Source organism: Trichoplusia ni, chromosome 6 (genome assembly GCF_003590095.1).
Source record: "Trichoplusia ni isolate ovarian cell line Hi5 chromosome 6, tn1, whole genome shotgun sequence".
NCBI classification, from domain to species: domain Eukaryota; kingdom Metazoa; phylum Arthropoda; class Insecta; order Lepidoptera; family Noctuidae; genus Trichoplusia; species Trichoplusia ni.
The window spans coordinates 6,214,848-6,229,744 of record NC_039483.1 but is presented as its reverse complement, the minus strand read 5'-3'; the positions used below and the strand labels follow the sequence as shown (position 1 = coordinate 6,229,744).

The 14,897-nt window shown below is 31.5% G+C and overlaps 1 protein-coding gene across 1 annotated transcript; it reads right to left on the bottom strand.

Moving 5' to 3' along the window:
* Positions 1-6,248: 6,248 nt before the first annotated feature.
* LOC113495293 (octopamine receptor beta-2R) lies at positions 6,249-13,341 on the bottom strand. Its single transcript, XM_026873962.1, has 4 exons — positions 13,060-13,341; positions 10,959-11,168; positions 8,442-8,700; positions 6,249-7,590 (listed from the first exon to the last, which is right to left on the bottom strand). The coding sequence occupies exons 2-4, from the start codon at positions 11,156-11,158 to the stop codon at positions 6,859-6,861; spliced, it is 1,191 nt and encodes a 396-aa protein (XP_026729763.1). The 5' UTR covers positions 11,159-11,168; positions 13,060-13,341; the 3' UTR covers positions 6,249-6,858.
* Positions 13,342-14,897: the final 1,556 nt, after the last annotated feature.

The following is a 14,897-nucleotide window of genomic DNA, read 5'->3' as shown; positions in this document are numbered from 1 at the left end:
AAATAGTTTATCATGAAGTCGATACTTTATGAAACTAGCCGTGAATCGTGGATCCACTTTTTACCAGTTTCATGTCATTATTAGTCATGTCGTCATTTTCATCGTTACTGACTAAATTTACTTTTAGAACATTTATTTTTTAATTTCCATGTGTATCTTATTGCAATGTGTTTTGACATTATGGTGGATTTTATAATCAACAACTATAATTCGGTTCCATGAAGCCCAGAATAGAGAATCGTGGAAGGATTTGGGGAAGGCCTTTACCCAGAAGTGGGACACAGGGCTAGATAATTATAAAAAAATAAGAATCCGAATCTATCTAACATTGCCCCGGCGTACAGAATTGAACTCCTCTGAAACGTCTAGACCATTCTTATGAAATTTATGAGATCTGAAAACAGTACAACATTTTTTTTTACATCCTAAAACTCATTTGTAGGGCAAAAAAACGATTGATCAAGTATTTTTACATTTTAAAAAGCATAATACAAATTTCTCATTTAATAAAATATTATTTTCTAACTAAATTACGTTTAAGCTAAAGATCAAAATGTTGAGGCATAATTCCTGTTTGCAGAACACACACACACCTGCTATTTATGTACTTATAAATAGTTGGCGTATGCCTTATTTACGCGATCGAATAGATTCTGTCTGCTTTGATTTTCTTAATGGATGGAAATTCAGTTCCAGAATAGATCTTAATGCTATTGGAAACCACATTATCAAATGCAATGGTTTTAGAAGCCGTATCAAGATGTTTCCTGCTTTGAAACTATAATATATTGAAATATTTCCGCAATCGACTATGTAACATCTTCATAAGGTAGAAAATGCACAAAAATCGAATGTCTCCAAATTTATTTATTGTTATGTTTTAGTATAAAAATCTAATGCGCATGTGTCAAACAGTTTGAAGATATTAAGTTCGCCTAGCCAATTTTTGAAGCTATTCAGTGTTGGTGCCTTTACAACATATTCTAGCAAATTGTTTCAGGCCATCACAACTCTACTAGACAGAAAATGCCTCTTAGGTTTCCTTTTGGAGGTATTTTGCCATAGCTTCAGATGATGTCCCGCAAGTGCTAATTGCCATTAAGCTTGCGTGATAATTTATTCCATATTCCACAGCTACCTATAATTTTAACTCAATAGCATTTTCTAGTATCAAAATTAGAAAATTTTGTTAATAGGATTTAAGTCTAAAAACCCCTCGAAATCTGTACCTATTACATTATAAATTGTATTTAACATTAGGCCTTTAAGGCAGGTCACAGCTATGTACTATATTGAAAAATCGTAACAACTTTTCATAACCTATGTACCACACTAAAGAGCATTTGTATTTCTAAATCTGAATCGTAAAGAATGTCTCTACAAGAGAAACAGGAATGTGAAATTTGCGATCTACAAATGCCACTTCTATTAAAGCAGAATATTAGAGGATTTAAAGAGGACAGTTTTTGAGATTTATTGCAGTCCAAAATTTATTTCGATGGAATCGAAAGTTCTTTTTCGTATCGCGTAATTTATGTTGTTTAGTTGTAGCAAAATTAAATTCCTTTGTTTTGCAAATCAATATAAAGTTACAGACTAAGATGAAAATATTGGATTGATTTTGAAAATTGAGCTATCATTGCATTATTTGGACTTCGTTCTCAAAGGAACGCTATTACTCTGGCACCTCTGTAAGTACCTCTGTGATCAAGCTCTATCTAGAGATTAACAAAACATTGATCACACTAAGATAATCTATACTAATATAAAAAGCTGAAGAGTTTGTTTGTTTGAACGCGCTAATCTCAAGAACTACTGGTTCAAATCGAAAAAATATTTTTGTTGAATAGACCATTCACAGAGAAAGGTTTTAGGCTATATTCCATCACGCTGCTACTAATAGGAGCGAAGATATAATGGAAAATGTGGAAAAGCAGGGCAGGTATAAATCATTACTTATATTTTCTAACCACGCGGACGAAGTCGCGGGAAACGGCTAGTTCAGTATATTGAGACTAATTTATACGTTATTGAATAACTCTTGATTTATATTTACAGAAATTTAATTCGACCGTGATGTCTAAAGCAGTTGTATCTAACACGGAAAACAAACGTTGAAAGGAACACAGATTCTAAACCTAGTATTTGTGATTTCAAAACTGAATTAATATGCGTAACGCGGTTGCATGCATTAATGCGTTGTCGGTCATAAAGTGCTTCAGTACTGTACAAAATGCGGTCATATAATATCCATATATTCAGCCATCATTGGAGTAACAGCTTGCAGTTCTGATGAAAATGTTGGGGGAAATGCCCCTCATGGGTAATTTAGTTGATGTTAGGGAAAAACTGTGATTTTAAAGGGTTTTTTGGGGTCATGTTTTGACATTATTTTTTTTCAAATATGATTTCATGCACCAGAAGAACTAGGCTAGGCTATAACTGCACATGTGGATTGATCACAGGTTAAGCTACGCTAGACACCATCACACTCATTTTTCATAATGAGTTCCTCTATGATTTCATTGATACATGATGACACTACTTTCAGCAGCATTGGACTTTATTCTTAAGCTACGAAACTCTGCAAAATCTCGGTTCAAAAGAGTCGAATAAAACTTTAAATAACAATAATTTAACTTAAAACTAAACTACTTTACCCAAGATTGTAAGTTCAAATCGCAGTTTCGGAAACAACCGCAAAGTTTATTTCAAAACAGATAAAACAGCCTTGGACATGAGTAATACAGTCGTAAAGTTTACTATCCAAGTTTTGAAGGCTAGGCTAAAGTTAGGTCTTAAATTCAGATAATCTTAGAAAGTTCCTCTGTTTTGATGGATCCTGTAAAGTTTTCAAGGCAACTGTGTGATCCACGAACGCTTGTTCTGAGTCTTTGTTCACATGATTTGTATGTTTGTGTAATCCCAAGCTCTCTCTACATTTATTTTGTTCTTAAATCGTTTCTTGCTAGAGTACAGGATGTACTTTTTTCTACAGAATCACATGAAAAAAGTTCTACAGGATGTAAATAAAAACAACATAATATTATATACGAAACAATTTTCGTTTATTTTGCAAAAAGCATTTGATTACACGCACATATTAGGTATATACCTAAAGGTTAAAGTCGCACCACGCATCATTATTTTCAAATAATTAAAACAATTTCATAATAGCAATAATAATATGTTAAATAATTTAATTATATCCTTTACTTTATTACATTTTATCACGTATGGCAATAAACAGAATATTTACAACTTTACAAAATAAATTAAAATATACATATTTTTTTGAACTTCGATTAAACTAGATTAGACGAATATAATAATATGATTTGTGATGTAACATTTAATTATAATCACGAATAATGATTCGACTATCACATTAGTATAGGATACGAAGGTCAAATTATAAAGTGAAATGTTTTAAACACTGATTTGTCAAAGCTCTTAAGCGAATCAACGCCAATTTCTAATAACCGACCGATTTAATCTTCAAGGAACCATCGTTACACAAACTCAGGAAAGATAAGACACAGAGGTTTGCACATAGGCATGATTCACTAAAAATAAATCATCATCAGCCCTTCTAACATTTTAAAAATCTCAAACGGTTTTCCCACGCGTATTAATTGAGATTGCCGGAATAGTTTAAGGCGCAGCCGTAGTCACTAAACATGATCTAACACAACGTCGGAGTCCTATGTCCTCACGAAATTTACAATAACGTCACTAGAAAACGCCCGAATGTATTGAGTTGACAAGTCAAAGTCACTTATCACAAGTGATTTATCGAAACAAGATTATTTGAGCATACATACATTGACGTAAACGATTCCTGAATTTAACGTCACTTGGCAAGGTTTGGGTCTGCTATTGGAGAATTGCGTCGCTTTGTATACAATTGGCCTAAGTAAAATTAAATAAGTTCGCATCACACTTACAGAACAATTTTTTTGAGATGCAAAGATGTAGAAGATACTAATCTATACACAGACCTACTTATTTATACGTATGTACGGTTTATTACATAATATTGCTGTTCGTGTATCTAGTTCATTGTAATTCCTAGTGGATCAGCTATTTGGTAAAATAAATGTCTAGGTATAAAGTCTTCATTATTATCTACATTATATAAACTGACAAACATTGAATTTATTATTTACATTTATAATGTATTTGATAGTTCACATAGATTCTTGTCTACAAATCTCTAACACATATTATTTTTTAAAAATCACAACAAGCTAACAGGCTTCAACTAGTAGAAACAGATCACAACGAATTAAAACAAATTAATGGACGGATATTAAAAGAAAAATAGATATAATTTAAATATTATTCAAAATAAAATAGCAATTATTATTTTTATACATCATAATTGCTATTTTAATTTTAATTTCTGTGCGTAATTGAAATTTTAATTTCAATTCAATATTTAGGTTTAAAAATTTAAATAATATAGATTAGAAATTGGAGTAAACTTTTACGAAACCAGGGTTCTTTTTAATATTAATAGTTTTCTTCAGATATGATTTATATTGTTAGAAAGTTAGTTGTAATATCTATAGAAGTCACAACCATTTATTATTACTTTTTTTTTACAATTACAGCCCGTACGTGCTCTTTTATAATATACACATACTACAACACTAAAAATTGGTTATATTATATTATTATTTTTACTAAAATGTTATAAGCTAAATTTCATCTAGTATTTTACACATATTTTGAGCCTATGTTACTTATTCAAAAGGAAGACACATTGAATTTACAATAGCGAAATTTATGGTAAGAATTGTTGTTTAAATAAAAAATTCACCCAAAAATCAATACCTTGATGTAAAGAATTTACTACTTTTGTTAAACAAAAGATATCATTATAAAATACAAAAAAATATTGACAGAAAACAGAGGTAAGTATATATTTTTATAAAACATATATATTTATTATTTAACCAACAATTCTTAACTGTGTGTGAACGCGGAAATACTATCTAAAATGGTTAACATGGACATTGACACGATAGAAATTAATGTTAGATATCTTTGGAAGTAGGAAATTATAAGTACTCAATACACACTTTATCAAAGCCAAGTAAAATATGCAAGAAGATTAACAAAAAACCATTTGATACTTGATTTTGAATACTTGATACTTGAATTTCTTTACTATGAATTCCCAAAAAAAAACATTCTGTATGCCGTAAATATTTGTCTGACAATTCTAATACATAACATTCAAATGTCCCTGAAGATTTGTATTTAGTTAAAAGCCTTTGATAAAGTCAAGTGTATTGAAAAAGCGGATAGTGCCAATATTATCAAGCTAATAATCCCATACAACTATATTATTTTAAAACGATGAGTTTTGACACAACACTGACACATCAAATCTAATAGGTTTGTTATTTACCGTAGCACGACAATAATAATTATTTTAAAATCCTTTTTTTTTTCTCTATTGAAGCGTTATTTGTCCCCATTATAGTATCTTCCTATTTAAATTTAAATAAAATCGTAATTATTAATCCTAAGTGACTTGATAATACTATTTTATTACTAAGATGTTAACTTACAAGTCTGACTATTAATTATTATTTACAAAATTTTACTAAAAACAATATTAAAGGTTACAAAAATGAAACTTATTTTATATTTGTTCTGAACAATAAAATACAGTGTATTTTATTAAAAATGAAAATAAAAATTTAATTGTAATATACTATTGTAGTGTTTGAAAACTCGTACTTTAATTTATTATGATTTTTTATTCTACATAATTACATTTATTACCTATGTACTCCTAAGGACAATTATATATTTTTCATCAAAACCAATAAAACCATATTTTTATTTATTTAAATATTTCAATAATTATTACTTACCATTAATTTTACTCACTAACTACGACTTCATATTTAAAACTATGAATAATTTATTTAATGTTATATTTTCTAATATTTACAACACTTTGGCCTCCTTTCATAAATAAAATCTATTCTTAGGCCTGTAAATATAAAACAGCCTATTTTTTTATTATTATTAAATGACTTTAAAAGGTTTTATATGGAATGATTCTATTTTACAAAATTTTTGATATTTTCATTGGTATCTAAATAAAAATGAAAATGACATGTAAAAATGAAATTAAATAATAACGTTTTGCTAGTTACAGATTTTAATAATATGTATGTATTTTTCGATCTATACTTATGTTAATTAAAACTGATCTAAATCTTAAAATTAATTTTTTTATGACTTTTATAAATATTTACAACTTTTACTATTAATATTGCATTACGTACTATTTATCTAACGAATCTCGTTTTGCGACACAGTTACAAATAAAGTTAGATTTCAGACATTTATATATCAACTATTCTGTATTCTAAATATTTAGGTGTTTTATAATAAGGCTTTCAATGCCTTTTGACTTTATTCACTGAAACTGTACCATAAAGATACACTCTTTAATAACTACAAAATCCATTTACATTTCACTAAAAGGCAACAAAACCTTTGTTTTAATTTATTTTTTATTAAAACGATAAAGGAAACATATCCGTTTGTGCTAGAAGACTATATAAACATAATAAAAAGTTACAAACAAAAACTTCTTTGGTTAAGAATCAATAATTAATTACAATTATCAAAAATGAAAATTATTCATTTTAGTTTACAAGAGATACATCTAAATACAAAACGTATAACCTACTATACAATTTACATATAACACGACGATTTTAAATAAATCACATCAACTTTGGGAATAAGTACACGTAAGTCCTTAAATATTTCGTTGAGACGTTTCTAGGCCTCTCAAACTGCTGTCACTTCGCACTTTGACGAAATTCAAAGCGATGCCAAATCCGACGTTCGTCTGGAGGGCACTGGTACCCTCAGTTGCGCGGAACCTCTTCTATCTAACCGCTCCATGGCATCTAAGTCTGATGCACTCCGCCTACAAAAACTACAGAACGCACACGCTAAAGTGTTCTTAAACGCATTACGGAAGTCTCTATTGAAATACGCGTAGATAATCGGGTTTAACGCCGAGTTGAAGTAGCCAGTCCAAAACATGATGGCTGTTATAACTTCGGGGCACTTGCACGAGTCACACAAAGAAGTAGACACGTAGAAGAGGAAGAAGGGGAGCCAGCAGAGGATGAAAGCGCCCATGATGATGCCGAGGGTCCTCGCTGCCTTGTGTTCCCTCTTCATTTTAAGGATGTTTCTGTCTTTGGTGGGCGTTGTCGCGCTAATGTGAAGAGCACCATTTTTGTCGCCCACTTCACGTGAATGTCTGTGCATGAGCATCGCATTCCCAGCTCTGGCATGAAGATTCTTCTCTTGACGATTAGCTTCTTTGAATATAGCATAGTACGTGAATAACATTATGGTGCATGGTATCCAGAATGAGATGGAACTGGATATTACTGCGTACGGTTTGTTGACTTTGAATTCGCACTCGTCAGCTCTTTGGACTTTCAAATGGTCGCTGGTCGTGTACCAGCCCATGAATATTGGTACGTATGATATTGTGATTGGACTTAACCATGTTGCCGCTAACATGACGAATGCCATCTGAAAGAAATTAAATTATTTAATCATTTGAGAGTAGCATTTTATATTTATTTAGTCGACGAAACTAGTTAATTAGGCAAGACAATATGTTTTTGTCCCCCAAATCTTGGAAAAACCAAAACAACAAGCCTTTCGATTAAATAAACCAATCAAATAATATGTTCTATAGCTAAAACATAGCTAAAACACTTAAAACAAATTGCTCGAATGACAACGCCTCTATTTTGATAACTGCACTCAAATTATTAATTTAAATATTCCTATTAAAAGCTTTTGTGGCTACTGCTTATAATTTGCTTTTAAAGTATTGACAATGGCAGCAAAGTTGAACGTATTTAAGGTTTAAGTGATTTTAAATGCTATATTGGCAAGCTGAAAAGAAAATCTTTTTGTAACCTGTAATGTCATAAATGTTCAAAACGTAAATTATTCAGTAGATTCGAAATGAATAATTTTTGCGAGTATTTTTTTTTGAGGAAAATATGTTAATGTAAGATATTTTCCGGAAAATAAAGATTCATAAATTCATAATTACCAGCCAATCATAATGAATTCGCGTCTGTCAACTCATTGCTCATGTATTTATTCATCTGAAAAATTCATATTACGGTTGATCGCTTAAGCGATAATGTTTTTGATTTTCAGATAAACAGCTCATTCTGTTAAACTGACCATGATTAGGTCAATTATCTTGTCGACTAGATATCAAATAAAAAACGAGTACCTACCAGGTGATGTCTTTCTTTACGAAATTAAAATAAATTTTGTCTTAAGGTTTTGGAAGCGTCAATGACGTACAACTATAAAGGAAACTTACCTTAAAGTAAATAAATAAAATATTATAAACCAACCTTCTTAGTCATCTTGATAGGATACTTCAACGGTTTCACGATAGCATAATATCTGTCGACTGATATGCAGCACAGATGCAATATCGACGTGGAAGTAAAATAAACGTCTGAGGAGTTCCACAGGTCGCATATCGTGGGCCCGTACTGCCAGCTGTTGTAGAACTGGACGCTGAAGTTGAATGGCATCACCACCATGGCCACTAGTATGTCGGCGAATGCGAGAGACACCACGAAGTAGTTGGTGATCACACGGAGTTTCCTGGTTAAGAAATAAGGATATATAAGTATGTACATATACATTAACATGTACATATAAATAAACATGTTTGGTAGCAGATGCACTACGAGTTCTAGACTGACAAAAATTAAAGTTATTTATAAGGGTCTTTGCAATGCATACTCGTAACGTCGCCGATTATGTCAAAACGAACCATTGAATACATAATAACAATCTATTCCTCTTTGCTCTAATTCAACGTCAGTGGCTAAACGCTGCCCAAAGCTAGTAATACTCATGTCCACTTAATAATGGCTATTAAACAGGAAAACACTACCAATTTTTGTCATTTTTTGCTGATTTAATTGAACAAACAAGCCGAACTGTGGATCACATAATCACAATTAATTACTACTGTCCCATCAGAGCACAGAGGCACTAATTAACAAACATATTAAACAGAATTTGTCTTTATTACACCCGCTAGACATAATATTTACACCCGTGGGTGTTGTAATATGAAGTTTTTAGAAATGGGAATTTTTGTTATAATGCATTAGCAGGTGTCTTGTATTTTTTATTCCGTGAGGATGTCTCCCAAATGTATACGCGCAGAATTTGACTCCCGCATTTCGGAATTTAATCCTTGTAACGTAGAGGGTTTCATTTACGATCGAATCCACGACAGTGGGAAGGACGAGGTTACTTCAATTACTCGGCTATCAGTGCTGTCAATACATGTGTTCCTTAGATGAGATAATTTTCATTATTAAATTAAATTATAATCAGCCAATGTTTATAAGTTAACACATTAATGAAAAATGAATGACAGCATTTTCATTTTTTTTCTATCAAGCTTATGACTGAATTAGAGATAAGTCAAAGTAATTCCATTAAAGATAAGGAAATGTTGCAAATACATTGAGAAAACTAAGAATTCATAATCGAATGCCTTGGGGTAAAATTTCCGTGAATAATAAAGTCATTTGTCCAACCTTGTCGACGAGTAGTACATTTTCCAAATAAACTGATGCTGACAAGAAAAAGGGAAGGAAAGTTTTGATTGCTCGGACGAAAGTTGTAACGACCGGGTTTGATGGGGTTGGCTCACTCAACGTGGGAGGCATTTTAAGGGTTATATTACGTCGGATGTAAGTTTGAGGAAAACTAGCTGGAAGTGTACTCATATTTTTAGGTGGTAAAGCTTTTATGGTAGTTCTCATAAATGGAGATGTTAGTTAATGGTGAGACTCAGTTCATACTAAACTGCTTTGAAGGTTTTAGTAGTCGTCAGCAAAACTTTCTTGTTTTCCTGTATCATATCTATGTACTTTACGTAGGTCGGCCAAGTTGAGTACACTGCTCCGACTGAATGAATGACTGCACAGATAGCCGAGTGGTTGAGGTTACCACGAGAAAACTAAAGTGCGCGTCGTGTCTCGGGTTGGATCCCCGCGTAGGACAAGTATTTGCGTGATTCGCGAATGCTTGTTCTGAGTCTGAGTGTCATTATGCATGATATTTATGTTTGCGAAACCCCCCGCGACACAATAATTATGTTCCTTAGTTCGGGATACTTTTTTTTTAAATTAAATCAAGAAGTTTTTAAAGATCCACATCGGCCTAAATCAATGTCAAATATCGTAGTCTATAAACGTGTCTTCATTAAACCCTGATTGTTAACTAAAGATACTTTTAATTATTCCCAGGCTTCGCTTCAGCAGGGTAAGATGACCCCACTTAAGACGAGACCGACTTAATTTGACTTTGATGATATAATTCATAAATTATTATGACTAACAGACAGTTATCTTCATTAATTATACTTGTGAGTTTAATTTAGCCAATTTTCAAATAATAATGGAGTATGAAAACTTCCTCAGTATTATTAATGGCTTATTATTTTAAAGGATCGCTATAATCTTATTCATTTATAACTTTACTGCTGTTCTAGAATCTTTGTTGGTGTTTAATTAGTTTTAGTTTGGTTATAAATCTTTGGGATATCAAGCACTTTTTACGACTATTTAATGACTGTTGTTGTTTTTACTTACTTTCGAAGTGTTATGTGTAGTTTTCATCATTTGTCTTATTTTCGTGCAAGTCAATGGAATGTTTGAACTTTGATATAATGTGGAAAAGTTACAAGATGTAAAAAAAATATCTGTTTTATATCACCGACGGTTGCGCGGTACGTAGTTTGCGAGGACAGGTTAGATTCTCAATAAGTTTAACCGTGACAGAATATAACAGACTCATTTATTACTACGGGCTACTACAGTTTCATTGTCATAGCTTACCTGTGCCTCATAACACTGACAATGACGAGCATGTTGCCGAGCACCGCCATAATGATGATGATCAGCAACACAGCAACCCTCAGTTTGAAGAAGATGCTATGTGTCAAGCCATCGCTATCGGCCTCCGCGACTGTACCGTTGACAGTCGCGTTGGCCGTCGCGCTTAGTACAGCGTGGTGGGTTAAATTTTCGGGATCCATAAGTAGTTGCCTGGTGAACAAATTCGGAATTAAAATACTGAAAATTTAAAGAGAGAGAAGAAGAAGAGAGGCTTTCTTATCAGCAAAAACACTCTTAGATCAAGGAACGTACGTAAACATATTATCTAATATCAAACTCTTTAAACACAGTATGACCGATTCTCGTGAAACTTTGTATGCACACAAAATTTCACGAGATTTGTAGGTTTGAGAAAAGGATAACATCTTTTTTTTTATATTTCTTTATTTTTATGTAATGTTTTTTCTTCGAAAGATATTCTCTAGAAATTATTTATACTTCAAAATAACGTTCAAAATATTTCATTGTAGGCTTTGGAATTTTTTACTTAATCTGCTTTAAAGGAATTAAAAATTCTGTTGAATAATAGAATGACCTCAAAAGCTACAAACGACGTTTACAAAATGAAAATATTAAATTGAAAACAGTTTTCTTGTTACCATTAAATATTGAGTCAACATTGTAAAATATAATAACGTCGAAAACATACTTTAACGTAATAACGATGAACAGTTTGTACCGGAGACCCATCAGCATTGTTTTCGTATAAGTTGCTTTTAATATTAAGTCATGAAAAATATTTAATCATATGCAAAGATTCGTTTCAATGGAAGACATGCTAGGTAATAAAACTAATTAAAATTAATATCATTATTACGAGTATATTTAAGAAAAGAAAATACTAAGCAAAAAACTTTTAAATCTTCAGGAATTGAAAATATTTTTTTGTTCTTTTCCCAAAAGTATTAAGCACCAGATATGCAGAAATTGCAGCCATTAACCTAAACCACAAATCAATTTCCTACTAGTAACGTTTTCCATTAATCTGACACCACAAAATTATTCAGTACAACAAAAGAATTAAAAAAAAGTCTCCTTAAACTCTGCTCGACTTGTATTGAAATTTATTGAACACCTACGACTTGGTGAATAAAATATGATACATTAACGAGATAAACGATTGTAACTCAATTTTCTTCAATAAAACGGAACATTATTCAATCTTCGAACAAAGATTAACTGATAAACAAATTCGAGTGAGATTTACTTGAATACAACCTTTGTGGTACTAAAACTACAACGGGTCATGGGAGAGGAAGAAAGAGATCTTGTAATAAACTGCCTGGAGAGAATGGAGACAGAAGGTCAGTAACCACTAAATATGATAGTAATGTTTGTTCCACAGCAGTAAAAATAAACCAGAATGAACCAAGTAAAATACTAAGCAGTTTTAAATACCAAAAGATTCGTCACAAAAATTAGCCTTTTCAAAAAAAAAGATCTTTTAGACGGAAAGATAAAATATTTGCATTTCAGAACGGGGAAGTTAATTCATTCTTTAGCAAAATGACCAGGAAAATAAATATTTAAAAGCCAGAGGCGTAAGTACAAAAATAATATTTGCGTGGCTTCTCAGAATTTTCTTGTAAAATCTTCACTTATTTTGGCTAAATGAGGCGCGAGGAGACTTTATGAGCCAAATTCAACACTTAAAGAATTTGATTTATTAATATTCGTAAATAAATTACACGAATGTTTAAGTGAATGTAATGATTTTTGAGAATTAAAATTATAAAGAAGTCAATTTTAAAAACAAAGTTAATGAAACAGATGATGCTTTTTGTGTTAAAGTCATAAAAAAGGCTTAATAGAGACTCAATGAATTAAAAAAAAATAAAAGCATACCAAAATGAAATGAAACCTAATACACATGTAATTTAAAAATATGTTTTGGCTAAGTGCATGCAGTACAATAACAGTTTTGCCGATGCCTCTCATCTCCAGTCAGGTCGTTTTTTTTACTATCACTAAGCAGTAATTTATTCCTTGTATTTTTTTTTCATAACACTATTTTCTCTACAAAAATATTTGAAATCCTTACCTTTATCTCGTCCGTTTTATCTCCTTTTCACTAACAATCCGACCCACAACCTTACGGGTATATTTCAGTACCTCTTTATCTTCACACATTATTACTAGAACCTTATAAACCCAGTACAATAACACATTTCAATGAAATGTCTCCGTACGTTTTCATTTTCACCGTCACGTCTTTATTTTCATACGAATTTTCATTGTTCATCTTCGATTTTTCTAAATTTTCATCTTTGGTAATTTTTTCGTGTCACTCATGTCATTTCCATTCTGAAACAATAAAAAGTGTTCTTATAGTAACTATCGTGAGAATTATTTATTATCAAGCGTTGACGGTTTATTCACGCGTTTTTATCGGGATTGCCCGACTAGTTAATACTCGTGCGTAAACCGTTGCATCATGTAATAATAAAAAGTGTGTTTAGATATATATATGTAAATTATTTTAAGCCTAGCCCGTTATTTAATTAAATGATTCGTTATTCTCATAGAATTGTTGTCACAAATTAATTAAATTATTTTGACAGACCCATACAGAAACGAGGAACCCTCGTAATTTTCCCTTGTCCTTTGTCCGTTTAGTAATTACATTTCATTTTGCATTTCAAGTGGTAACAAACAATTCATATTTACTAGGGAAGCGTCAAGAGCTCAGTACCTAGTACAGTCTTTTCCAGTATTCACATTTGGTTGAATGACTTAGGAAAGTTACGAGTAATACTCGTATTTATCTTAATTCATTCACGTTTTTTGTCATGACATCAGCTTTAAAATCTCCACTAACATTGCTGTTGTAAACATGTATTAGATTGCAAATTGAAATTGTTTTGGTTTTGTCATTACATTTTGAACGAAGCATAAAAAAAATCATGAGTAACTCAAAAGTAACTAAAGACTCATGAGAAATATAACTGGGAAATATCACTCTTTTCCAGCGGTTGGCACATTTCAGTTTCTATTAAGATTATTGTAGAGTATAATTTCCATACAAGCTTCAATCAATATTAACCCCAGCAATGACTTAAGAGTTTCATAGTATCAAAGTTCAACAGCTTGTCATCTTCGAATATAATTACATCGTAGGCTTTATAATAACCTGAGTTGTAATTGCGTTAATCTCTAACGATTTGTTTGACATGTAAATTTGATTCGCGTTTCAAAAGCCCTGTAGGACGTGACTGACGTATTACCACAGTTAGATACCAATTAAGATCTGTACGTGAGGGCCTAAGGATGGAAGAGAACAAATATTCGAAGTTCTGAAAAATATTAAGTAGTTTGTATTTTTTTGGAGGGTGATTGAGCTTTTTGCTTAGTTAAATTTGTGAGGCGTTGAAACGTCAATCGCCTTTTACATTTTTGGATAAATTTCTTAATAACCATTTGAAAGGTCATAAATTCCAAAATAATTAATATCACATAATTTGTACATTTTTTAAAGAAATGGAATTCTTTCCAGACATCTTTTTGTCTGGAAATTCTAAATTGTTATGAAAAAAATCTCTAAACAGAAACATTTTAAAGCATTATTTTCTTATTATAACCCGCACACCTACGGAACTGGAAAAATAACCTCATTTATCGTGTAGACCACTGATGAGCAAGTAACTGCCGTTCATGAGAGGGATAAAATGTCCGAAGATAGACAAAGGTCGTAAGATACAGTTATTATCAATCTACCTTTGAATATATTCCACAATTCACTATAGCAAAACAAATCTGGAATAAGAAAACCATACATCTCCATGCATCATCTATATTTATCCTTATTGGCTCCTATAAGATGAAGAACTCGTAAGTTAACATTTTATTGGGCATGGATTTACGTACTTTGAAGATCAGCAG